Consider the following 26,272-nt stretch of genomic DNA (forward strand, 5'->3'; position numbering starts at 1 on the left):
TTAAAAGCAACCTTGTGTTTATTGAACATCTGAAGCCAGAGCGCATTGATATGAATAAGGCTCTGGGAATGACAACAGAAAACATAACAGGGGGAAAAAAACATCCTCTTTATATCCATAATAAAGAGGGGCGAATCTATCTCGCAATCTGTCTTTATGACCATTGCGAGCCCAGGGCTGCCATTTCAACGCGCACACGCAAACGCAAACGCACCACACACACACACACACACACACACACACACACACACACACACACACACACACACACACACACACACACACACACACACACACACACACACACACACACACACACACACACACACACACACACACACACACACAGTTTCAACAGTAGAGCAGAGATGGAATGAGAACGAGATACCGTGACATCAAAACATCTGGTTTACTCTGTTCCCTTGGTGAAGGGTAAGTGTGTGTGTTATTGTGTGTCATTTAGTGTGTATCTGTGTGTTTCTGTGTTTGTGCATGTGTGCGTGTGTACATGTCAATCCATTGTGTGTGTGTGTGTGTGTGCTTGCATGTGTGTGTTTGTGCATGCGTACTTGCATGTGTGTGTGAGTGTGAACAGTCAGGCTCTCAGTCATCGTTTCATGTTGGTGAGCCGAACTTCTTTCTCGCGTTCAAACTGTCGATGGTCGACGCGCTCCAGGAAGTTCTTCCGCTCCACGTACCTAAACACGCACACGCACACACACACAAAAGGAAAACAAGTTAAAGAGCTACAGAAGCTACTAGCATTGTCAGCCTCGGCAGTATGTAATGTAGCTTCGTTACCAACTCCATCTTCGCCTCCATAAATTAAATTCACAGCAGTCCTGCATCTTTCAAAAGCTCTTGTTCTGCTTTTCCCTCCATCTAACATGCTTCAGTATTTTGATAAAGGTGCATTTGAATAACGAGCACTTATTAAAAAAAAAAAAAAAAAAAAAAAAAAAACATCACTTCCAAGTTGAGACTAAATGAGTCCCGGTGTCCCAGCCAGTAAAAACCAGAGATATATAGCAGAAGTAATTTTTACTTTTTCGCTTTACTTTCCAGCCTGTAACTTGACATTGACAACGCTGCTCTCTAATTTAGGGCTCAGTAATTATGTTCGGCTCGGGCCAACATTGGTTCACCAGTGCTATTCATTGGATGGCCCTTGTGGGTTTTGGAGAAGAGTTAGCGCATGGGAAGATCATTTAACTGGGCTGAAATGTTGAATCCAAATATCCACCTCAATAGATTCTCGTTACAAATCCCAAATATTTTCAAATTTCATTATTTACGCAACCACCGTCTAATTTGGCGCGTATCCTTCTATGGTTTGTGTGTGATTTAAAATTGTTATCATTTATGGAGCCATCACTTTGGAGAACAATAGACAAATAATTAGCCACCACTTCAGGACATGATTAGCTACTATTTATAGCCAGAGAAACGCATCTGCCTGATATTGAGTAACTAGTGGTGGATGATCATCAGCCAGATAGGATAGTAACTTTACAAAACTAAAATGGAGGAAAGCTGAACCAATCATCTTTCCATGGGCTATGGTAACATGGTGAGCATTTTGTTAAATGATTACCAGTTTTGTCGCTAAACCACAATAGCCAATTTCATTAAACCGTCACATGTTCTGTAAAGAATTACACTCAGTTGTTACCCATGTCGACGAAGATCACCGTGTTACCAGCAAGCAATTAAAATCAATGAAATGGGTTTGACAGAGTGTGACTGGGGTTTAGTGCGTGGAAACATTTATTTTAAAAAGGCACAGGGTTCTGTCTGCAGGAATAAATGAAACGTGGGCATATAGAGTAACTCGAGGGACAGTGGAGGCTCACACACACCCTCACTGCGTGGATACTCCAGTGTGACAGCCTGCCTGCATGCGTCTGGCTCATTCCCCATCTTTGGGTCTTGTCTGCATGCATTACCCATCGTTAATGTGGATGCGTCGCCTGTCGCATTCTGCAGTTTGCTCCCGGGGCCTGACGAAACGGCGCGCATGCAAACGTGTTTACTTTGGGGAAGACGCATGATGATGTGTTTGTGTTTGCATTACTTGGAGTGTGGGTTTATTGTCAAATTTTATTTGCGAATACACATGGGTATGAGTGTGTGTGTGTGCGTGTTTGATGAGAGTCGGTGTTTGTGTGTGCGCACACACGCGTCTTCTGTCGATTGGATTCAGTGGGCTGAGTCATGTGGCCCCTAGTTGCCCCTGGTAACCGAACGATGATGTCAAGGTTAATTAGCATCGCCAGAAGAGGGTGAAATGATGCCTCCCTCTTCTCATATCCGCTCATCTCCATTCCTCTCTCCCTCTCTCTCTCTCCCATCTCACTCTTCCTCTCTCTCTCTCTCTCCCTCTCCTATATTCATCTGTCGCCCAAAACCATTCCACATTCCCCTCATCTTTCATCCCTCTTTTTATATGATCCTCTCTCCAACTTTTAAATTGAATCCGGGTCAGATGCATCACATGAAGGACCACGCCTCCTTCTCCCCCTCCTCCTCCTCCTCCTCTTCTTCATCATCATCTTCTCGTCGAGTAATAGAACGACTAGACGCTATTCCCAATATATTCTTCCTCTTACTCCTCCTTCCATTTGACCACCAGAAGCAGACCCATGGAGGGGGGGCCTCTGAGCGTTCCACCTAGCCATTAATGTGTGAGACACACACCAGTGAAGACCATTTAATCATCAGTGTGATGGGAGGGAAGGACAGAAGATTTACACCTGGGAACGATGATGAAATGAACCCACACTGGTCTAAATCTCAAGCCTCCCCATGCAACCAGTTTATATTTACGCCCGGAATCAGCATATAATCATTTAACAACATTGAGGTTTTTTTTTTTGGGGGGGTAGGGAAAATCCATGTTTCAGCGGAGGAATAGTTTAATTTAAAAGACAAGATCAACCTTATTAATCCCAGGCAGGAAACGTTGTGTGTAATTTAAAAAAGATGTATTGGTGATTTACGACTGAAGCCCGGGTAATACCCGGGGCCTTTTCTTTGAGATATTCGGAACAATTAACTTCCCCTCTGTCGTCTGCTGCCCTCATTTTAGGGGGAACATTAAATATTTCGGAGGCAGTGGCGCAAGTCGCTTTATGGTGGATATATTTAAGATGGGAGATAAGTAGCCACAGTAACATCAGCTTTATCGTTGTTCCACTGTTATTGAAGTCTCTGTGTGCGTTTGGTCACCGACTACTACGGACCTCCTCTGACTCTGACATAAAGCTAGGGCTTAACGATTTGGGAAATAACCTAATTGCGATTATTTCAACCAATATTGTGATTGCGATTCTGTATGCGATTTTTATTTTAAAAGTTCCTTATGTTCTGTATAACTCACTGAACACAAGTAATAAATCATTCAATAGTATGACCAACACAACATTGGTAGCAGACAACACATAAACTGCTCTTTCTTTGTGTTGAGTTGACTTGATGCATGAATTGATTTTATAACATCTATATTAAGCTATTGAGTTGTCAAAGAAAAATAAATACGAATCTTCCTGATCTCCAGTCAGTAACAGTAACATACATCCCCCCCCCCCCCTGCTTTTATTTAGCTGTTGAGATTTGCAAATCGCATTTTATCGCAACGCCATGTCGGTTTGAATTCGAGCGATCTTCCAGCCCTACATAAATCTTGAATTGAGCCTCCTCACCCTTCCTTGCCGCGGTTGTGGATGGCCAGTTCCTCCGTGATGCCCTCCTCAGACTTGAACGTGTCCCAGTCCATCTTGGACTTCTCCAGGGTGCTCATCTTCTGCTTCTTGCCCCCGATCTGGCCCAGGATGCCGGACATGCCGACCGCCCGCTTCACGCTGGGAACCCCCCCGCCCAAGATCAGAGAGAGAAAACACAAACAGACAAACAAAACACACACACACACACACGCATGGTTAGGTCAGGGCCCGGTTGACATGACAGGAGGCGCTAGGCGCTATGCTAGGCGTTGCGGCCGACAGATGCCAACTGTAGCGTGAATATAGATGCAGGCTCGAACCACTCCGACTGCGTGTGCATCGCGATCGCACACAACCCCAAACAAACAATGACAGTGTTATCACAGAAGTCCCGTTAGAATCCTGTGTTATCCAGGTTAAGTCGAGGTTAGTGGATGTACAGTTTAGCGCGATGTCACTCAACCGAACGGAAGCAACCATACCGAACCGACCATATAGAATCCGGGGCTTCTGCGGGTCTTTATCGGTCACGGTGTTCGCAAGCACATCTGCTTTGGCTTTTATCCCCCTTCAGCGCATGCGTGCGTGCACAAAATGGTGTCTCAACATTTGTCTGACGTGTGTGTGTGTGCGTGCGTGCGTGTGTGTGTGTGCGTGGGAGAGGGGAGGCTGATCTTCTTTCCATTCCCTGCAGATTGTTTGCGGCGGCGGTCGGGGACGTCGCTCCGCCGGGGCCAGCCGGGGAGAATGTATTCGCCGCGGCGTTCCAGCGGGGAAACGCAGAACATGGAATTACACGCCGTGAGGAGCTTAGAGAGAGGGGCCCGAGAGAGGGGCCTCGCGGGGGCCCGGGGCCCTAGCTGCTGGCCCCGATTGGTCACGGAGCCAACGCCGATTATGACGATGACGGGCGCGGCATCACCAGAAGGTGGGGGGTGTTTAAAAATATACATTAAGAAGTTGAGCCGCGTGGTCAGAGGCCCCCAGTGTGCTGAGCACCACATATTACTGTTATTAATTGTGATGATGGTGGTGGTGGTTTTTTTGGTAGAAAAGCATGGCTTCACCACGTTGTGTCGGTAAATAAACAACATTTTCTGATGCTTCATGATGACCCATAATAAAAATACTTGGAAGTCAATGACAGATTTCTGTCTTCCATCACTTTAAACCACTCGACAAAATACGTGCGGGTTCGAATTGTTCAGTGTTATTCCGCGGAGGGCTGTTACCCTGCGCCTGGTACCAGCGGAGGGCACACCGCGGGTCCCCAGGTCTCCCGTGTCGCCCTCGGAGGCCGCGGTACTGGGTCACACCACACCTCACCAGGATCTGACCTACATGCCAGGACGACGGACAGCCCACCTCGTTTCTGGATGAATTTTTTGGGATACGTTTGCTTTTATCAAGCAGATGAAACGGGGGGGATGTATTTGGTTAGCATCGTGGCGAATACTCCAGCCAAGTCCACAAAAGTAAACCCCTTTCTGAACTAAGAAAAACAAGCAAGTTCACACTGGCAAGAAAACATAAAGTAAGATGTTATTGGGCTGACCTCTTTTTGCCTCGTTTTTAAAAGGAAGCAAAATTAAGATATGTGGAGCCTGCACGGCTGTAAAACGCCTGCTCGGCTTTCATTTCCTAGAGAACGGCTCGAAAGAAGCCATGTGAGGGGAAACCAGGAGAGGAAAAAGGCCATAACAAGCATGGACATAAAACGGTGTGAGGAAGCTGACCTTGATGTCCAAGTCTCCTTCAATTTCCTGGAGTCACATGGGGAGGGGTGTGTGTGTGTGTGTGCAAACAAGCATAAGCAGGCTCACGTATACACTCAGAGACGTGATCAGCCCTTTAGCTAATGACGATGTTTATGTCGTGTTCCACGCCATTTGCAGGCTTGTACGACATGCTGCGAACGCATTCTCCCATGTAACGCGTATACCAGTCGTGCGTGCGCACACGCACACACACACACACACACACACACACACACACACACACACACACACACACACACACACACACACACACACACACACACACACACACACACTTTGCTGAGACAGGGTGCAGACACTAGTGTGGACGGACGGTAACAGCGGCTGAGGCCAGCTATGGTCCGCCACTAACCGTGGTTATAATAATGGCTGCTGGACTGTGAGTGAGCGCTGAGCCCTGGCTGTGACGCGTCGACTCACCTACTCAGACAGCACTGAGAGGGTCTACAAGCAGAGACCACTGGGGGGGCTGTCACGAAGGAGAAGAGGCAAAGGAGTGTCGCCACCACAGAGGTCAGAGAGCGCAGTCCGGGGTTCTTTTGAAAAACTCCAGACACCAAGTTTCACTTTGAAACTCCAGACAGACCGGGCAGGCGGAGGTCCAATTACAATCCCTAACGAGGTGACGCCATTAACAATATATTGACTCTCTTAACAACCTTATGCACGGCCCATACATTTAATGTGAGTTTGATTTCAAATTATTTCCATTTGTTCCATCAAATTGTGTATGCGCCGGAAAACAAGTCCGTCAGTCTTTCTGTTTGTCTGTCGGCCTGTCACACACACACACAGAGTTCTTCTCCAGAGGATCCCCGCTCAATTGCAGGATAATCAGGCAGTCGTTTCAAAATGGCTGCAAAAAAATCCAACGTGATGGAAATTGGACGTGACGGGCAGCGCGTCGGCAAACTCGGCCATGACCAAAGGATGACCGTGGAATTAGCCAAATCTCATCAGTGCTATGGACAGAAGGGACATGGTCATCTACGGCACCGTATTGAAGTATTTGAATTAAAATGATTAGGAGAAGAATGCATCATACTGTAACAATGGGCTGCCGGCTCTTTGAGCTCGGAACTCCATCATTCACAATTGCACACCTGCTCCACACAACACATACTAACTCTCTCTGATGCCACGCTGCTCTTTACATGGCCAGATGGGGATCTGTTCCCACCACAATGACGGACAGACAGACGGACAGAGAGACAGACAGACAGAGGGAGAACGGGACGGAGGGAGGGACGGACAGACAGACAGACAGACAGCCAGACAGACAGAAAGACAGAGACACAGACTGAGAGAGAGACAGAAAGAGAAAGAGACAGTCGGAGAGACAGAAAGAGAAAGAGACAGTCGGAGAGACAGAGAAACAGAAAGAGAGAGGTAAAGAGAGAGATAACAGACAGAAAGAAAGAGACAGTCAGAGAAACACACACACACAGACACAGAGAGAGAGAGAGAGAGAGAGAGAGAGAGAGAGAGAGAGAGAGAGAGAGAGAGAGAGAGAGAGAGAGAGAGAGAGAGAGAGAGAGAGAGAGAGAGAGAGAGAGAGAGAGAGAGAGAGAGAGAGAGAGAGAGAGAGAGAGAGAGAGAGATACAAAGGAGAGAAACACTGAGCCCTTTTATACAAAGCAATGGGAGAACATTTTAACCAGAAATCGTGAGCGACCAAAAATGTGAGGCAGAGACGCCGGAGGAAGAGAAGCCTGCTCTCGTCTTTGGTGTGCCACAGCTGCCTCCTCCAAATCGGCACTTCCCTTCGTTCCGGGAGGAAACGCCATACTGGGGCGTTCTGAGCCATATTGCTGCACGTCCTGCTGAAAAGGGTTCTGCTTGATGTGGACGCAGTGGAGAGGGCTGTGTGAGAGAAGTCAGCTGCTGTGATTTTATATTGCGGTCTAAAAAAGGTTCCCACACTGAGGGGTTTCGTGTAGTGTTGGTGTGGGGTACCTAGGACAGGATAGAAGCACACGGGCTCACCCCTACAGGCTCAAGTGGATCTCAGATAATAACGCGTGCCCATTGAGAAACGGTGGCCTGGTGTGTGTTTGATGTGATCATTGGAAGATCCACTTGAGCCATCCTCATTTAAAAAAGCATTTTTTTCTGCTTTCTACTATAAAGGGTGTGTGGAAAGATTTTTGGAGGATTTTATTCTGATTATAGAATATATTTTTTCTTGCTCGTGCTCTGTGAAATATTTGTTAAGAGGCTACGAAGGCAAAACACAGACCTAGATCGGCAGAAACAAAAAAAACAAAAAAACGCAATTAGATAAATTAGCCCACCCTGCTAATGGGCTACAGTGTCACCCATTAGCATTGTTAACATGCCAAGTTCGCCTCTTCCTGACACACACTCTTGCATGCACTGCGTTCATTAGAATGCCATATGTTTCCTGCGGCATAAAATAAACAAAAACATGCTTATGCTTGTGTGCATTACGGTATTCCCACAGTTGAAGACACCAGATGTCGAGGGCTCTGAAGGGACACACGTGCACACATACGAGAGCCGTGGTGGGAAAAGCAGGAGACTGCCTGGCCAGAAACAGAGTTGTTATCCGTGTAAAACAGACACACACACACACATACATGCGGATTGTCCGTCTCTAAATGCACGGGAAAAAAAGTTGACCCGACGCAGGGAAAACCTTTTTTTTTTTTTGCGGGGCTGCATATCAAATATCCGTGGAACACTCACTACCCAATCAGGATGGTTAATGCTGCCAAGCCTTCCCTGATTACAGATTTAATCAACTTGCTAATTAGAAAACCGCCAGCCCCTCCCCATGCTCCCGGTGTTCCAATCAGGAGCAGCCGTGTGTAGAGAGGAGCAGGGAACAGCGTCCCTGAAGGCTTGTTCATTGTCTTCCTTGCGTCTGGCTTCAGCCCAACAGGTAGAGAGGCCGATACCTGAGACTGATCGATGCTTCTAGTGATGACGGAGCTTTTTTGAACCGATATTCTGTATAAAAAGAAATGTGGCTCATGCAGTCCTACTGCGGGGAAAAAAGTAAATCACAAAATACATGAATAATTTTCCTCAGCACACAAAATGTGAAATATTGTAAAAACGCAGATTTCATCATCATTTTCCAGTCCATACACGTTTTTTCAGCCGTGATTCCAAAGTGTTCTCCGTCCACACTTCAGTGCCTCATGTTTCAGTCACAGCTTCAGTCCCGTCTCCCATGGGAATGCCCGGAACACTTCGGCTGACCCTCAATGTCTCGGTGCAGCCACGATCATACATCCAGTGTTCCCGAAACCCTCCTTTTTCGTACCCTTTCCCCGACTACACTACAACACAGTATGCAGGGTATACGCTAGGGAAAGCCTCTTTGAAAAAAGGAATGCCGGATGACACTGCTGTTTCAGTGGGGACGGACAGAAAGCAAAAAAACGCGTTATTAACGGCGTTAACGCAAACCAATTTTAACAGCGTTCATTTTTTTATCGCACGATTAACGCAATAAAAAAAAAAAAAAAAACTTTTTTTTTTTTCTTTGGCTCAAAACAAAGAAGCAGTAGCCTGACTGCTATGTTCAAATGACATTTGTTCAAAGCAGTCGTTTAATTGCATTATAGGCTCTTTTTTTGTATCGTCCTGTTTTGATCAGTATATGCCAATATTGTTATCAATAAAAAATAATTTGCACAAGGCAAGCCGACGCACTTCACCATGTTGATAAGATAATTAAAATGAGAAGAATTAATGGGACAAAGAAATCAAGGGATATTTAGCATAGAAAAATTATTTGCGGTTAATCGCGATTAATTGGAGTTAACTATGACATTAATGCGATTAATCACGATTAAATATTTTAATCGCTTGACAGCTCAAAAAAAAGAAATTTGAGAAAAATAAAAGGATGTGGATTCAAACCGAAGTAACCGATACACAACACCGACCAGACTTCCTGTAACTCGCACCGCATTCAGATCAATGGTCGCAGCCTCTGGCAGGCGGGAGCCTCGATGCGTTTGTATTCAGCCCGTGTTTAAAATGCAGCATCAGGCAGTAGGCAAACATACAAAGCCAGATACACATGCAGGGAAACACCTGATGAACACCTGATGAACACCAAATGATAAGCCGTAGGGATAGGCGGAAAGAAAGAAAGAAAGATTCCTGGGAGTGATGCAAAACGTTGCTTCTGCAATAGTTGTATCGTCAGGTTGACAATGTATACATGTTTCTTTGATACAAGCATCAAAGAATGTCAGACGCCTACATTTTATGCAAGTGGAACCGTCCTATAGGAGGTGCTATAGTGTATTCGCCTATCGGATTTGGTAGTTCGCGTTACAATCTGCGGTGCAGTCACATTCATTTGAAAGAAATATGGCATTCGGTCGAACCCGAAAAAACCCAGAGCTCAACCCACATGTTAAACAAAAGAAGATAACATTTTAGGGAAAAAACTATCCCAAAAATATTTTAAGAATCTTAATATTAACAGAATCGCAATACATATCCCATCACTCCAAAGTGTAGTATGGAAGCGTGCGTTCCGAACCCATTCCCGATCACCCACGTCATCAGGAAGATGAACACATAGCAGCGAGAAGTCAGGCTCCTCTCCCAACACCGGCCCTGCAGGCCGTACGGTCCACTCTGTACCACACTGAATTGCTCCCCCTTTGTATGTGTACTCCCGATAAATGCACCATGAGTTGAAGATCCGGGTGTGCGCTAGTTAGTCATTCTGCCATCCACGCATGCAGAGCCGCAAGGCCTCACACCGGACAGCACACATTGGAGCAGTGGGTACGATTTCACGAGTCATTTATTGGATGTGTGCATCATTAAATTTACAACAGGAGTCCAGCTTTCATTGGGTTGAAACACTGACACACAAACAGAGAGACACACACACACACACACACACACACACACACACACACACACACACACACACACACACACACACACACACACACACACACACACACACACACACACACACACACACACACACTTCCAAAGAATAATGTTTATTTTTCTAAATACAGAGGTAAAGGAACAGGGTCAAGAGAGATAACAATACAATTATGTATAGCATCAAGCATGATGGCCGTGTGTGTGGGCGTGCGCGTGTGCATGTACCTGTGAGTGTGTGTGTGTGTGGGGGGGGGGGGGTCAACGTGCTCGTGGCCAATGTCATGTCAGGCGGCAGCGAACCCAGAAGGAGGTGCAGCGTGATCAATAAACCAATCAGCGTCTGCCAAAGACCTCCGTCAGCCCTGGGATCAATACGGCAATACAGATGAACAGCCAACAAACACTGAGGGCGCGCACGAGCGCAGGCACAGGCATCCCCCGCCCCCACCCCCCTGACTAGAGACAGCCTGTGGGATCGATGGCGGACCACGCAGAACCTCACAGCCAGGTGTGTGTGAGCCAATGAGCTGAATCCAAAAAAAAACACAGAAAAGTGCATATATTTGTTTGGCCTCTCCGGGGGGGGGGGGGGCGTTATTTAATCGAGTCCACGGGACATTCTGAACCAAACCAGGGGGTAGGCTGAGCTCTACATAGTGACTTACCCTGAGCCCAACTAAACCGACATCTTTGTTAAGAGACAACCTCAACTTAATCATCTCCGACACTGCGAAAACAGAACAATGTCTGTTTTAGCACAAAGGCGACCCTACCCTATGTAAGCACACTAAACTAGTTAACACACTATACCACAATAATTAATACCCACTCTGAAAATAAACACCTTTGAAAATCCGAGCTATATTCGTAGACGAGTGAGAGCTTTTGTTTTTAAACAGGTAAGCCGCAGAGTCCAATTCCGACGGGGATTCCGATCCTTAAAATCTCGGCCCGAAGATGAGCTTCAGCTGCCATTTAGATAAATGTCTCCATGATATCCGTCAAAAGGATATCATAATGACGTTAGCTGAAGGCGCCAAGTTCGGCAAGGCTCAAATGGATTAGTTCTTGGCCAGGTGTCTGGTGTTGACGTATGTGTATCACGACATGCCCGTTACACAACTCAACACACGGCGGGGCTGGCTGATTACAGCAGGAGAGGCAGACACCAACAGTTTACTAATTTGTTTTAATAAGCAATTAATACATTTGTCATTATGGTTGGCAAAAATATTTAAGCGGTTTTAAAGTTAAAAGCAGACGTGCGGGGGTTTTCAAACTGAAAAAAAGGTTATACGAGGAAGACGTATCATTTTTTTTTGTTGCATAAAGATTACAATATACAACTAAACGTCAGCTCTAGAGGTAGCCAGACAGCATTTGGCCTGATCACCAAAATACTTAATATTCTGGAAGCTTCACGAAAGCGTTTCACGAACCGTCTAGTTTTACAGAATATTTTGCATGAAAATTAACCAGCGGCTTGCAGTGATCCTGAGTGTGGCAGATTGAAATGAATACAGAGACGGAGATGAGGTAATTGTCGCCCCAAAGCTCCCGAGTCACAGATGTCTGGGATTTGAGTAAGACGTGATGCAGGGGGAAACGAGAACACCACAACACTGCTCCCCTCATACTGAGGAAGAGCTGCTATTCAAAGGCAGTCAGCAGAATGGAAAAATCTGCCGCATTTAGAGCGCATGGTCGCTTTGTGAATGCGTCGGGGTGTGTGCGTGTGTGTGTAGAGACAGAGACAGGGAGACTGTGTGTGTGTGTTTGCGTGTGCGTGTGTGTAAGTTACTGCTGGCCTGCGTCAGCATAAAGTAGAGCAGGAGAGCGGGAATAAAAGAGGAGGTGGGAGGAGAGCTGCTGTCTACAGAGAGGAACCGAGGTAAAATGAAGACGGGAGAGAGACACAGACATAGAGGGAGAGAGAGAGCGACAGAGGGAAAAAATATGGGATTAAAAGCGACAGAAATACGGTGTGTGTGTGTGTGTGTGTGTGTGTGTGTGTGTGTGTGTGTGTGTGTGTGTGTGTGTGTGTGTGTGTGTGTGTGTGTGTGTGTGTGTGTGTGTGTGTGTGTGTGTGTGTGTGTGTGTGTGTGTGTGTGTGTGTGTGCGTGCGTGCGTGCGTGTGTGCGTGTGTGCGCGCGCGCGTCAGAGAGAGAGACAGATGGATAGGCCGGGGTAAGGGGCAATTTCACCGGAAGGCATTGCTAATAATGTCACGTCTGCAGAAGGCATTGTTTGCCTGAGGTATGGCTCACACATCCACTGATCAGTCAACCAACACCAAAGGGGGCTTTCAAACCCAAAGCTTCATTGTTCCATACGGCTTCGAAAGACAGTGCGTCCTATTCAATTAAGAAAATATAGAAATGTTTCGCAAAGAGATTGTTGACGTTAAAAGCATGACAGAAGATTAGGCAATTTTTTCAACAGTCCCTTTGGGATTTACAATTCATTGAAATGAGAAAATGATTGCTAGTTGGAGTCAGTGTTTACTTCACCCAGCATATTGTGGATGGCATCTTATAGTTGCTTGCCACTGAGAAATGAACTGAACCCCGTTGATAAGGTTCAATAGGAGCAAGTCCATGTTTATGAGAGTGAGTGTGTGCAGAGTGTAGGGAGTGGTTCTTAAATCCATTTCCTGTTGTGTTGGGCACCACCGTGTAGTGTAGTGTATGCACACACACACACACACACACACACACACACACACACACACACACACACACACACACACACACACACAGTACTTCCTGTCTACTTGAAGATGATTTCCCGCTTCCTGTCTAGGGATTTAGAGGAAAGAGAGAGAGAGACTCCACCCAGATTCATTATTCTCCATCATACCAACGAGGGGAGTCATTCTGAACCAATCCATGTGTGCCAATGGATTGTGGAGGCGGACACACACACACACACACACACACACACACACACACACACACACACACACACACACACACACACACACACACACACACACACACACACACACACACACACACACACACACACACACACACACACACACACACACACACACAAAAATCATTGTTGTTTTGATAGCTGTGTGTGACAAAAGGGGAACCTGAAGCAGAAAATTAATTCCTCTAATAACAGATATTGACTCACACATACACACACACAGACACACACCCACAACACACACATTGTAATCTCATTATTTACTTGTCTGCTTGAGTGAATTTGTTTTATAACTCATATGTGGGAATATGTGGGAATGTGTGTGTGTGTGTGTGTGTGTGTGTGTGTGTGTGCTTCTGCAAAAGTGTGTGTGTGTGCGTGTGTGTGTAGGTGATTTCAGTGAGGAGATGTAGACCATTACTCTCATGTCACAGAGAAACACACAGTCTCTAATAAGCGAAAACACAGACTGCATACCAATGCCCACACCTTATGGGGATATTGTGTGTTGCTGGAACAGAAAGCAGAGACCCAGTTTGCTAAAGCTTATTGACTCCTCGACTGCGTTCTCTGTCAGACTTATGCTTTGGATGTCCAGAAAGGTATTGTATTAATGCTGATGATCATTGCAACTAATATACTAAAATAGGCGTGCATAAGTATTGACATCTGCTGAAATGGCAGAGTGAGTGAGTGAGTGAGTGAGTGAGTGAGTGAGTGAGTTTGTGCGTACGCTCGCTTACGTGTTTGTGAGTATTTTTGTGTACTCGTGTATGTGGAGGCATGCGTATAACGTACCTCGGTCCAGGTAGTCCAGGCAGTCTGACGGGTGCGGAGCTCTGCTTGGGCTGTTGTTGCGGCGGTGGATCCAGTGGGCTGCTCTGGGTCTTCAGGTAGTCCTTGGCCTCGCGTGAGTCAGCAGCCACCTCCTTGGTTACCCTGGGAAGGCGAACAGGGTCAGACCCAGTAATGTAAATCACTTGGCGTCCTAAACAGAGCATGGGGTTGGCCCGGTTACCTTTGGCTGGTCAGCAGTTGGAACAATAGTTGTATTTTAATTCATTGTCATTGTGTCAACATGTTCAATGATCAACATGAAAGTCATGTTGATGATACACCAAATTAAATAGGGAGGGGGGGGGGGGGGGGGATTGGAGTGTCTCATCTAGAAGTTGACTCTGAAGTCCTCAGTCGTGTTTATACCCCTGAACCACAGAGGGACTTGTGAGGTGGTCATTATTATAATCAATCATCAGAGTATTTGTTTATTGCAGCTCTATAAAGCATTTCATACTGCCGTCCCATTCAAGTGGGTGAATGTCCCCTGGCTGATGTAGAGCCCTCTATATCGCCCTTCAGAATGACAACTATTAACTCTGTCCCTGCTTGAGCAGTTAAGACAACCCCACTATTAACACACATAGATAATATAAACATGAGGATTTCAGACCCTCCCGACACGCATTCAAACACACGCACACGCATTGAAACACACACACACACACACGATGACACCAGCGAACAAAGTCTTGTCAAACTTTTCCAATTGTCGCCAGATCCGTTGGTAACCATGGCAACGAGAAGGAAGGAGGATGGGGGCAGCAGTGCGAGGAAGAAACGGACGCACGCATGCATGCAAACAGAGAGATAGAAGGAAAAGCGTGGATATAATTAGACATCATCATTTATTTATGGAGATAATATAATGTCTCTTTCCATCAAATAAAACCAAAAGGTATTGTCGGCCATGGCCCAGGAGGGATGAAGAGATACGCCGTGTAGTCATCAGTCACACACAGAGGGAAAGGTATGCCTTCCGTTATTCCTAATGACACATCACACTGTAATACATCAACTCAACAAACCCTGCTGTGCATTCCCGATGTCACCGCGACACCTTGATGACAGACAGCGGACAGGGTTGCAGCTCAATTCAGCCCCAGGCTACACGAACAGCGCCCCGGCGCGCTTCTTACTCAGTTAGAATTAATGTCACCCTTTGAAGTAATTTCCGTCCAAATACCCGGAGACATTGTTCCTTTGCGTCATGGTGTTGCGTGAGGCTACGCTCGCTCACCATGCAAAGCATGTTCCATGTGAACCACTTTAAAGGGGGATGTTTGTGTAACGGGTGGATCAGAAGGGACGCACTGCAGGCAGGACATTTCCTTGTTCGGATTCACAATCAATTTCCCTCGATCAAAAACGCTACATCACTGCAAAAACTCAAAATCTTGCCAAGTATATTTTTCTAATTGCTAGTCAAAATATCTCATCACACACATAAGACAAAATCACCTTAAGAGCAAGATTTAAGTGATATTAAAAAGGAGCTTGTTTTTAGACAGTGCATCTTGAATATTTTGTTAAGTGAAACTGTCTTGAAAACATCTTGTTTTGAGTCATATCTCGGGTTAAACAAGTCATTAGGTTTTTAAGCTGCTGTGTTATTTGTAAAAGATGAATCATCTTTTACATCACATCTTTTACATCACAATACTAGTAAAATATAGCTAAAAATGAGTTTTCCCAGCTAATTTCAAGATCACTCTTATCTTGTTAGGCTTCAATATAATGTCTTATTTCAAGAAATCTTACTTAGACAGTTTTCCATTGGCAGATACTTTTGCTTATTACAAAGCAAAGATATCTTGTATTAATATTTTTTTGCTTATTTTAGGAGTGGCCTTTTTTGCGGTGTATGCACGGTTTAGGCCTACAAGATTGCTCAACGGGGCAATCTGATGAATTTGTGCGCGCGGTGCTGATCAGAGAACAGCTCGCTGGGCATGCCTTCAGACATATCTGTGCGGATTCAGTTTATATTGCAACGGTGTGAGGCTTTAAGCTGAAACCTCACCGGCCAAATTACATTAAATGAACGTAAAATGTTTCTGCGTGCCCAACAAAGTCATGGGTTTAAGCCGGCCAACATTCTCCACCATACCGCATTGAATGGTATGAAACTAACGTTTGTACTTTTCAGTTCCAGGCCAAGTGAGTCGGATCCAGTCTGCAGTGATTGAGGTTGTATCTACCCATGACACCCCAATCAGGCATGTGCTTCTGATTGGGGCATTATTCCAATAAATAACACGGCCTTAGTCTCCATGGAACCGTAGCTGGTAGACATTGTTTCCAATTAGGCCGGCTAGACAGGAAGCTGTTCTGGAGGTCCCTCGAACCATGCCAACACCCCAGATCAGAGAGATCTTACAGGCTTTGTGGTGGTCTTCCCCCTTTTGACCTTTTCAGCAACAGACCAATTGTGTAATCCAGGCCAATGGACCCGCTTCATTTATATACTTTCATTTTTACGGCTTTGGGTTTCATGAAATGCTCAAAATGAAAGTTACTATTATTACGATTATTATTATATCGATTTTTAAATATAAAGGAAAGATGAATTCACATGTGTGGACTGTGGACTGACCAGATCGGCTCCTAGTCTGTTGTGATAAGGGGGCACCTTGGCTTCTTGGTAAATAAAATAACTACCGGTAAGTAATTATTCATTATAAACTACAGAAAACGAACTACTTTAATACGCTTCAAATTGTGTTTTGAAAAACAACCGTAATCAAATCACGGTTCAAGTCGGCCACTCAAATCCCTACAAGCTGCGCGCGGTTAGCGGTTCCCTAGATGGGCGCGCTCTGCTTTCCCCCACAGGAAATCAAGGCCTTATATGGAACAACAGCATAAACACAGCAGACAACAACCCCTCCGCCCCCTAGGGAACTTTCATATTATATACATTCACATTAAACCAGCGCCAAGTAGGAGAATCAATCACCTGGTGGCCAGTTTAAGGCGGGGCCCCCCCCCCCCATGATAAGTGATCTATGCTAATTCCAGCATAGCCTTAATTACAAAGCAGAGCGGAACATCGCACACATAGCAAGAGAGAGAGAGGAGAGAGGAGAGGGGGCGACTGGTGTGGATCGGGGATGGTGAACCAAAGCATATTTTCACTGGCTGGGTACTAATCTTTCCGTGATGAAATGTGAAACTGGCAGTAAGGACATTCTGGGTTCTCGTCGTCAGTTCTTATTTGGGCCCCGTGTAGTTAAAGCATTAAGTCAAGTGCTCTTAAATAAGACGGCGCACACACACAGGGGTCCGCTCCCTTCTTGTCCACAGTGACAACGTAATGTTTTAATGGGACTTCTGCGGTGGCGTGGTAACTGTACGGGAGGAACGCCGCGAAGAGCGCACGAAGAGCGCTCCAAAAGTACTTTAACAGCAGAGTACTCACTTTCAAATGATGACACACACACACACGGATATAAACAGTACACACTTCTGCATTGAATGTCCTTCTTAAGGACCATGTTCTTGTAGATTTGCAAATGGAGACTGGTGGGCGATTACCCATTGAACTGCATGACTTCAGTACCATCCACCACCACCACCACCACCACCACCACACTCAAGTAACGACGTGCTTTCCCCTGAATGATATATGCTAATCATACACTGTGATAATTATGCACAATTTGTCAAGGAAATGTGCTGTTTGTTTGCGACTGGATTCGGTTGAAGGGAGAAGTCAGGAGGAAAATGTAATTAGAGACCATGTCGTTTGCCAGTGACCCACAACCCCTGGAAAACATGAGATGGGACTGTTGACGATCTGGGTGTACCGAGGGCCTTTGAAGCGAGCGGAGCGCGTCGTGGGAGCGCGATGGACTACGGACCGTCTTTCATCCTGATTCATGCCATGTTTGGTTCTGAATGGTCCGTTTGCCGACCGGTAACCGGGCCTAATGAGCACCAGGGAGGCTGTCAGAGTCACACCATCTGTATATGAATTCCCCCCCCCCCCCCCCGTTTACTGAAAACACTAAATAACATTTGCCCACATGACACGAAACAGAAGCATGAGAGAGCCTGACCTGTGTGTGTGTGTGTGTGTGTGTGTGTGTGTGTGTGTGTGTGTGTGTGTGTGTGTGTGTGTGTGTGTGTGTGTGTGTGTGTGTGTGTGTGTGTGTGTGTGTGTGTGTGTGTGTGTGTGTGCCTTCATCCAGGTGACAACCGCAACCATTTGAAAGCAAAATCAATTTAACGATGACTAACTAACTCAAGCTCTGTTTGCTCTCTTCCCTCCTGAATAATTAGGAATAGTAGTTTTTTTTTCTCCCCTCTGAAACATCTGTGTTAAGTGACAGCCAGGCACAGTTTAATATGCAGGGAAGGGACTTGGGTATAGCTGCATATTGTTTCCCTTAACTAGCTGAGGCACAGATAGTTTGGAGAAAGCACTTCATTAATCCCAAGAATAGATTCTGCATGCTACTTCAACAGGCAGGCTCTGGAACGTCTCTTGGGAAGCTTGAGGACAGCACTGCAAAGGTCTTACACCATGAGTAGAGATACACCCATGTGTAAGACATCGACGTACAGTATGTGGTTTAATTATTATTTTGTATATTACACATTTCTTCCTCGCACCGAACCAACATACATAGAAACCAATTGTCTGGGTAACCTAGTGGCAATAAACCACATTCTGATTCAGACATGAGCAATAACATGGACTGCCTTTAACATTGCCATATCAATGACAGTTTTGCTGCAGCACCATTGGGTTTTCAAAACAGCATACCCCAAATCATATCTTCACATTTCTCCAGTGAAGAGAAATGCATTGGTTCTGTGGTGAACCCTGACCCTTTTTCTACAAGGACTCCCTACCCTTCATGTTGAGACCTGGTCGATTTGGCTTATCAGAATGTAATAATTGTATCATAATATCCTAAGGTCAAAATGGACCAAAGATAAATTCATTTTTTTTATCATCTGTGTATCCCCCTCTGCCCTCCCAAACAGCATGCATCATTTCCTGTGTCAGATTTTCCCATATTTGCCAGGAATGACAAATCGCCATCTTTTCAGCATGATTGATTCTGCCAGACAGCTTATAGGACAGCATTACATTGGATGACAAGTAGAAAAAACACTCCATGTGGAGATTTAACAGTAATGTGTACCCGAGATTGTATTACCCAGGTATTAATATCACCCTTATAACCTGTCAGAAATAGCCACTGTCGCATTACTTGCTTATTTGCATCACACACACACACACACACACACACACACACACACACACACACACACACACACACACACACACACACACACACACACACACACACACACACACACACACACACACACACACACACACACACACACACACACACCAGGGCTGCCCAGGATACATCCATTATAAAATCCATTATCCACTGGATTTAAGTTAGAGCCAAGAGCTCTTCAAGGCATAAATGGGAAAGTGGGTTTCCGCTGAGAATTGGCTGGCTTCAACAAACAATAAAGGGACTGAGCTGAGCAAATGGGTTTTAATTAAAGCTTGGGAATGTGTTTGGAACTTTAAAGCTCTATTGCCATCTAGTGGGGAGGCTTGGCCTAGACAAGGAGACTGATAATTTAAAGTACAACAATATAAAAAACTGTTGGCCAATCAGTGGCCAATACTGTTAATTAAGTAGTCAAATCTACCATCCACCGGACAATCAATACATCACTTCAGCCCAGTATTCAATATTAATTGAATATTGGATTGGCAGAGGACTGAAAGTACAACTCCGGTAGTTGTTAATAAAAATGTCTGTGAATCTGCTGCTGTGTGCTGCCCCTCAGCTTTCCTGTGCTTTAAATTCTTTAAATTGTTGTACAACAATAGGTGGCGAGTCGGTTTCCACCGCAGTCTGAATTCAGCGCTTTTAGAAAGCCACAGGACATGGCATTCTCGTCCCATTATAGTAGAGGGCGCTAGAAACAAAGAATGAAGCAACCCATATGGCATGCTCTAGTCTAGCAGATTATATGGGAGGAACCAAAATTGGTCCATTACTTTCCAGTGTTGTCTGGATGTCAGAATATTTGAAACCACCTAGCATTCTCAAGCAGGTGTCTATCAAAAAAACACAAACACACGCAAATACTTTGTTTCTCCGCTCCAATGCATACATGGTTGCTTACATCCATGGGTCTGGCCATGTTTAGAGTGTAGTGGTTCTGTGTAGTTTGAGGACATTATCCAGTTAATAAAACCCTGAGTGGAAGGGGGGGGGGGGATATTCAAACACCTACCGAACTTCCTCTCCAGCAAAGTCAAACACCTTGGTGATGGTAACCGTGGACGACTCTGCAGGCTTAGTGGGCTCTGGGGCTTTGGTTTCCAGGGATACCGTCGGTTTCCTCGGCGACGAAGCCTCGGCCTGGAGAGAGAGAGTCGGAGAGTATGTGAACACACAAGGATAGCTAGAAAGAGCTTGGGCTACACAATGTATTTAATTTGATATGCTTTTCAACATAAGCATTACCCCCAAATTTCAAATTCATTATTTTTTTGCTATATATAACTCCAATGATACCTTAATAAAACTATGATTCACTATGTTTTTTGCCAAGTCTCCAATTTGTTAGAATTTGTCAAAAAGTTGAAATATTTGGATTATTTTAACGAGACTGTGTACCACGATGAAGTTATAAACGTGATGCCACCCCAAACTTACCTCACATAACCACCTATGTTTTGTTTTGTCTGCTTCAACACAGTCTAGCAATCGGAGGTCGTGAAATACCTGCTCTGTGCTGCTGGCTTCTTCAGGAGAAGCTGACGGTTTGGGTCTGGTACCGACGTCACTCAGGAAACTGGCCCAAAGATCATCTGCCTTCTTCTTCTGTTTCACCTCTTCCGGCGCCACCACGACCCACGGCTCCTCGTCCTTCTCGTTTGTGACCGTTCCTTCATCGTTATTCCCTTCCTCTTTATCTCCATCCACTTTCAGTATTCCCTTTTTCCTCTTGCTGGTGATGTTGGAAAAACATGACAACAAATCAACAATTGCCATTGTGAATCACATTCAAGACAAGGGGCTTCAACCTCACTGTGCCAAGTTAAACCACGACGTACTCGCCTCAACTTCTACGTCAGGTACATGAACCCAACCCACCGCATGCCAAGAATGTCGTCCTTCCTCTTCGTCTTCGTCTTTGTCTTCTTCTTGGAACCATCACTGGTCTGTGGCACACCGTCTATTTCGTCCAGTGGGTCCTCTTTGACACATTCGTTCATGTCATCTTCGCTGAGGTTGTCAGCTAGACATAGAAAAGGGCCAAAGGTAGAATGAGATAAAATCGAGGACAGAATAAGGTTAGTCATAAGGGGAACACATATATCTGGTAGCACACATATTTGGGCCACCTTTGATCTGCCCCAATGAGAACTCAACACAGTTGAACAGTGATGGGGGTTAAAGTATAACTTTAGCAATACTTATAGATTATCACTTGTTTGTTTATAGGCATGTAGTCCAAACGTAACAAAATGGGATAACTTTGAGAAAGAAACGGTCGGGTTCTCACAATACCCAAATGCATAACTGTATATTTACCCGAAGGGACGTAGTCAGCATCAGCATTTGACGAATAACCGTCCGAATCGTAGTCAGAATAGTTCATCTTTGATCTGCTGTAGTGTAACGTTATATTTAAATAGCAATAAGTAAATTGGCGATTCAATCGGAAATACAGACGAATACGGACCTATAACATGTGCCGTTAGACAACGAGGCTATATTCACGGCTTACAAATGATGGATGAATATGGCAATATGACGCAAAATTAGTTTGCATGTAAAATAATCTCTATTTCTAAGTCTTTTGAGTGTAAAACGTGCTCTTTCTTGGCATTGTATTCGTAATGGGATAACAAAACCTCACTTCCTGTTACCTAAACTACGGGAAGCCCAACTGTCCATATTGATTGCAGACTTATACGCTAATGTATATACGCAAGTTTAGCCATTACATGTATTTTATTACCAATAATAAATACAACAGCTTTCGGAAAATTATACACTTATATTTGCCTTCTTGACGAACTATGTACACATTAATACGTATTAATTTCCCCGGAGAACTTGTCTTCCCTTATCGATTTTTTATTTTTATTGCAACACAGTTAGTGTATTTAATTTTTTTTGGCATCACATAACATTTTAAAGACCAAGCAAGCCAAAAAAGTAAATAAAAAAAGGAACCCCATCGCCGCACCTCCACCGCCCGGGTGATCTGTGACGCTCACCCAGGTTATGTTGACAGTCGGGCCGCGAAGCCACCTCTAGCGAACACCCCGCGACCAGCCTGCACCGTCTGAAGCGTTTATTACCGCTACTCTCATGGTGTTACACGCCCTGAACCCTTTACCCTCATGTATCATCTGGAATAAGTGGAAGATATGCAGGACAGGTATAACAATATAGGGTTTGTTCAGCAGATATTAAGTTTAAACTTGGTGCCGAGGCAAAATGGCACCAATCGAGGCAACGACACATCTCTCAGTGAATTCTCAGGTACGCTTGTGTTGGTGTTTCCCCCTCCCTCACACTAACCGTGTCTATCGTTCGCTAATGTGTGATAAAACGTAAATTATTAATGATTTGGCAAGGCTTGACTTGTATGTGTGTGCTCTTATAGAATGGGTCGACAGTAGCTTCATGCTAATTTGCGCTAGCATGTTTTGTTTAGATGCCAGCCACAGGGCTTCCTTGTGTTGTGTTGGTGAACTAACTTGCCCTGCTTTAGTAGCAGTATACTAATGTGTTCCGTGTGCTTATACATCCCTCGCTGAAGGGGATTGTTGGAATACTCTGTGTCTGTGAAATAAATGACGACGGGGACTCTTTCTAACTTCCATAATAAAGTAGAAACACTAACGTTACACAACAGTAAAAGTGAGAGCAAAGTTAATTTGCTAATCGCCTTAAAAGCGTTTTAGGGAAGCTATATGGTAGTCAACTGTTCCACATAATCCACAGAATCGCGTGATGCAGTAGCATTCCTACACTTACTATGGGTATCATTGATGTTGTTACGGCTGGATTACCATGTCGTTTTCATAATGCAATAGGCTGTGTCCGTAATACCTGTCCTTGTGCTGGTAAATTACAAAAGTAGGATATAATCAAAGCAGGATAATGAAAGGGTTTGTTACTACTAGACACTTCAATACAGAATAAAACAGACTATCAGTGCTTTAACGACGACCACTTGCTTCCCAGAGATGTGGTACGGCGTGTTTCTGTGGGCAGCAGTGTCATCGCTGGTGTTCCATCTGCCGGCCGCCCTCCTCGCCCTCGCCACTCTACGGCAGCACAAGATCGCCCGCTTCATGCCCATCGCCATCCTCCTCATGGGCTTCTTGGGGCCAATCTGTGGAGGTGTCCTTACCAGTGAGTTTGTGTTGGTGTTACAATGTAGCACACAACTCTTTTATCGTGTGAGCTCTCGAAATGGCCATGTTGGACAAGCACTTTGAATTTCCTTATATTTTTTGGGGATCGCAAGGCAAAATGAGGCCTGTTTCTCCATCTTAAAGGCGGGAAGGAGCTGTTGTTGAGACCACCTCCGTAATTGGTGAACACTACATTCCATCCAGAGATTGAAAAGAAATTCAAAAACTGTTGGAGAATCTAGATATCAAGTGTAGTTATAAAGTGCAGCATGCATGTCATCTAGCCCAACACAATAAAGGGCCGATTATGGTCCCACGTTCACGCAACGCAAGGGGGTTAGGGAACCCTTACCTCCTTGCGGACCCTCCTTGCGTCCACCGTGAGGGCCGGACGTGCGGCTCCCAAAAATCGTAACCTTCCGTCGAGTCGACGCAGCAGCAAGGGCTGTGATTGGTCCGCCTAACCAAAACCCGCCGCAGAACCATAAAGGTTCACGACTGCGTCGAAGCGTCTGCGTAGTCGTTGTGTCGCGTGAACGTGGGACCACCATAATCAACCCTTTACTCGAGTGTGAGCTCTATTAGTGACGTGTGTCTTTTCTGTGTGCGCAGGCGCTGCCATCGCTGGCGTGTACAAGGCAGCGGGGAAGACCATGATGTCTCTGGAGGCCCTGGTGTTTGGCGTTGGCCAGTCCTTCTGCATCCTCTTCATCTCCTTCCTCAGGCTCCTGGCCACCCTCTAGCCCCTCCAAACAGCCTGCCTGGCTCTCCAAGCCCAACCCTAGAGCTCCCCCCGCTCTCTGTCCCCCCAGGCGGGGTACTCTCTGTCCAAGGCAAGAGGGACTGGGAGAGGTGTGGAGCTCTGCGACCAGGGAACCGGACCAGATGGCTTTGGTCTCTCGCCACTGACTGCAGTGTCAGTCCCAGCCCGTTCACTGGCGCTCTCTCTCTATCGTCAGGGGTCTGTGTCACTCTTATCATGCTCTGTCGTCTGTCGTTGCCCTGGACCTGGTGTGTCTGAAGCCAGACTTTGTGGTCGGGATACTCCATGAGGCAATGGATGAAGAGACGGACAGCCTGGCAGACAAGCCAGCACTAAGACCTGTCGCGCGGTAACCGATGACGGCAGAATACCAAGATATGCAAGGCGGTGTCTGTTCTTTAAGGGGCCTTACTCTCTGATCTAAACACAGAGGCTACACTCGTGTGGTCTATTACGTCTTCAGGGAAGGTTTTTCCTTTTTATTTTTCCTTTCTTCCCCATGTTAATTTCTTCCTTCTTTTAACTTCCTCCTTTCTTTCTCTGAAGTGTATTTTGAAAAAGCCTTTTCCCTCTTATTCTAAGACGATTCTATAGAGATATAGAATACACTAATGCACAATGATCTATATGTTAAGTTCACACTTAAGCTTTAGGCCCCAAGTTTTAGGACTTTAGGACACATTTTAGGACTGCAGTTGGTTGTCGATGTTGAATGCAGTCGAACTGGTTCTGTTGATAATTGTATGATGGATAGGTGAAAAGCCCTTTTCAGCAAAGCTGAAGCAACGAATGATTCCTGGAACGCATTTGTTAATCAAATCCCATTCCAATCTTAAACTCAGCACGAGCATTCAAAGCTTCTTTTGTTAAAGCTACACGAATGTAAAACCATTGTCTTTTTGGTCGTCAGAAATTATATATTTTAGCAGAGTTGTATATTTTTGGGAATCGATATTTTAATTTATTGTGTGAGAACGCCTCATTTACGCTGTGTGAAATGATTAGGTTAATCTTATAGCATATCCCTACAGATCTCCACATGACCAAATCTGTATATTTGTGCACAGGGTGACTACTTCTAAGGTGATTTTGTTTGCCTGTGTTTACTTTTGTCATGGCATTGTATTGTGTGTGTATATAGAGAGGTAATTATCACTGGATCAAGTGTGTGTGTTTGTGTGCAAAATTAGCCTTTTGAGGAATATTGAATTTACTGTAACATTTGATTGCTTCAAATGAGCCATTTCTGAATTTGTTGCTTTGAGCGACTTGTTAAAAGGCTGAGACATTTTGAAGATTTATTTTCTACAGGTTGTAATTCCCTGATATGAATTGATTTTTGTATTGTAATTTTGACAATTAACGCTAAGTTCTTCACAAGACCAAGACTGGAAGTTTAGAGGATAACTATTTTTAACTGAAATCACATTTTTCATTCTTTGATTCATTAAACACTTTTATATTCTTCTGATATTGATATTGATGACAAGGCAATAAGGAAAGAGTGTGTGCATAGAGTAGGAAGCGATAGTTGTGAACCACGTTTTACTGATCCCCTTCAAGACGATTCGTTTTCTCTCCATGCTGAAAACCAAAGAGAGCTGATGCATCTGTGTCTGGCCCCATCAGGCCCAGCATAACTGGCTAAATATGTTTCATCACTGAATGCCCAAAAGGTTCCTACTGGTTCGGGATTAGAATGCACTGACATAATTTGTAATTGTCATTAAAAGCTACTCAGATTGGGGGTGTTGTTGCAGGAGCCATGGATTCAGACGTTTATTTCTACCAGTGTCAAGAAGTACAACAGGTTTTCACCTAAGTTGCATCCAGAGTGGTTCTAAGAATGTTCTTACCCTGTAAAAAAAAATGCAGGTTGCCTTGTAAAAACGATTAAATATTTTGATCTTTA

At 45.0% G+C, this 26,272-nt stretch overlaps 2 protein-coding genes across 2 annotated transcripts; one reads left to right on the top strand and one right to left on the bottom strand.

The window, feature by feature from the left end:
- cfdp1 (craniofacial development protein 1) lies at nt 1-22,581 on the bottom strand. Its single transcript, XM_060060257.1, has 8 exons — nt 22,449-22,581; nt 21,757-21,833; nt 21,316-21,460; nt 20,944-21,169; nt 20,450-20,577; nt 14,129-14,269; nt 3,702-3,860; nt 1-698 (listed from the first exon to the last, which is right to left on the bottom strand). Exons 2-8 carry the CDS (start codon nt 21,821-21,823, stop codon nt 608-610), a joined length of 957 nt encoding a protein of 318 aa, XP_059916240.1. The 5' UTR covers nt 21,824-21,833; nt 22,449-22,581; the 3' UTR covers nt 1-607.
- tmem170a (transmembrane protein 170A) lies at nt 22,576-26,272 on the top strand. Its single transcript, XM_060060259.1, has 3 exons — nt 22,576-22,716; nt 23,425-23,595; nt 24,210-26,272. Exons 1-3 carry the CDS (start codon nt 22,602-22,604, stop codon nt 24,338-24,340), a joined length of 417 nt encoding a protein of 138 aa, XP_059916242.1. The 5' UTR covers nt 22,576-22,601; the 3' UTR covers nt 24,341-26,272.

This window comes from Gadus macrocephalus, chromosome 9 (genome assembly GCF_031168955.1).
Source record: "Gadus macrocephalus chromosome 9, ASM3116895v1".
Lineage (NCBI taxonomy): Eukaryota > Metazoa > Chordata > Actinopteri > Gadiformes > Gadidae > Gadus > Gadus macrocephalus.

Bases quoted from the DNA above. Each gene is read 5' to 3' on its own strand.
- cfdp1 (XM_060060257.1), bottom strand. From the start codon at position 21,823: ATGAACTATTCTGACTACGATTCGGACGGTTATTCGTCAAATGCTGAT. The intron at 20,578-20,943 runs GTATTTCACGAC...CTCTCTCTCCAG, and splicing joins AAGCCAGCAGCACAGAGCAG to GCCGAGGCTTCGTCGCCGAG. The intron at 699-3,701 runs GTGAGGAGGCTC...GTGCGTGTTTAG, and splicing joins CACAACCGCGGCAAGGAAGG to GTACGTGGAGCGGAAGAACT.
- tmem170a (XM_060060259.1), top strand. From the start codon at position 22,602: ATGCAGGACAGGTATAACAATATAGGGTTTGTTCAGCAGATATTAAGT. The intron at 22,717-23,424 runs GTACGCTTGTGT...CTTGCTTCCCAG, and splicing joins ATCTCTCAGTGAATTCTCAG to AGATGTGGTACGGCGTGTTT. The intron at 23,596-24,209 runs GTGAGTTTGTGT...CTGTGTGCGCAG, and splicing joins CTGTGGAGGTGTCCTTACCA to GCGCTGCCATCGCTGGCGTG.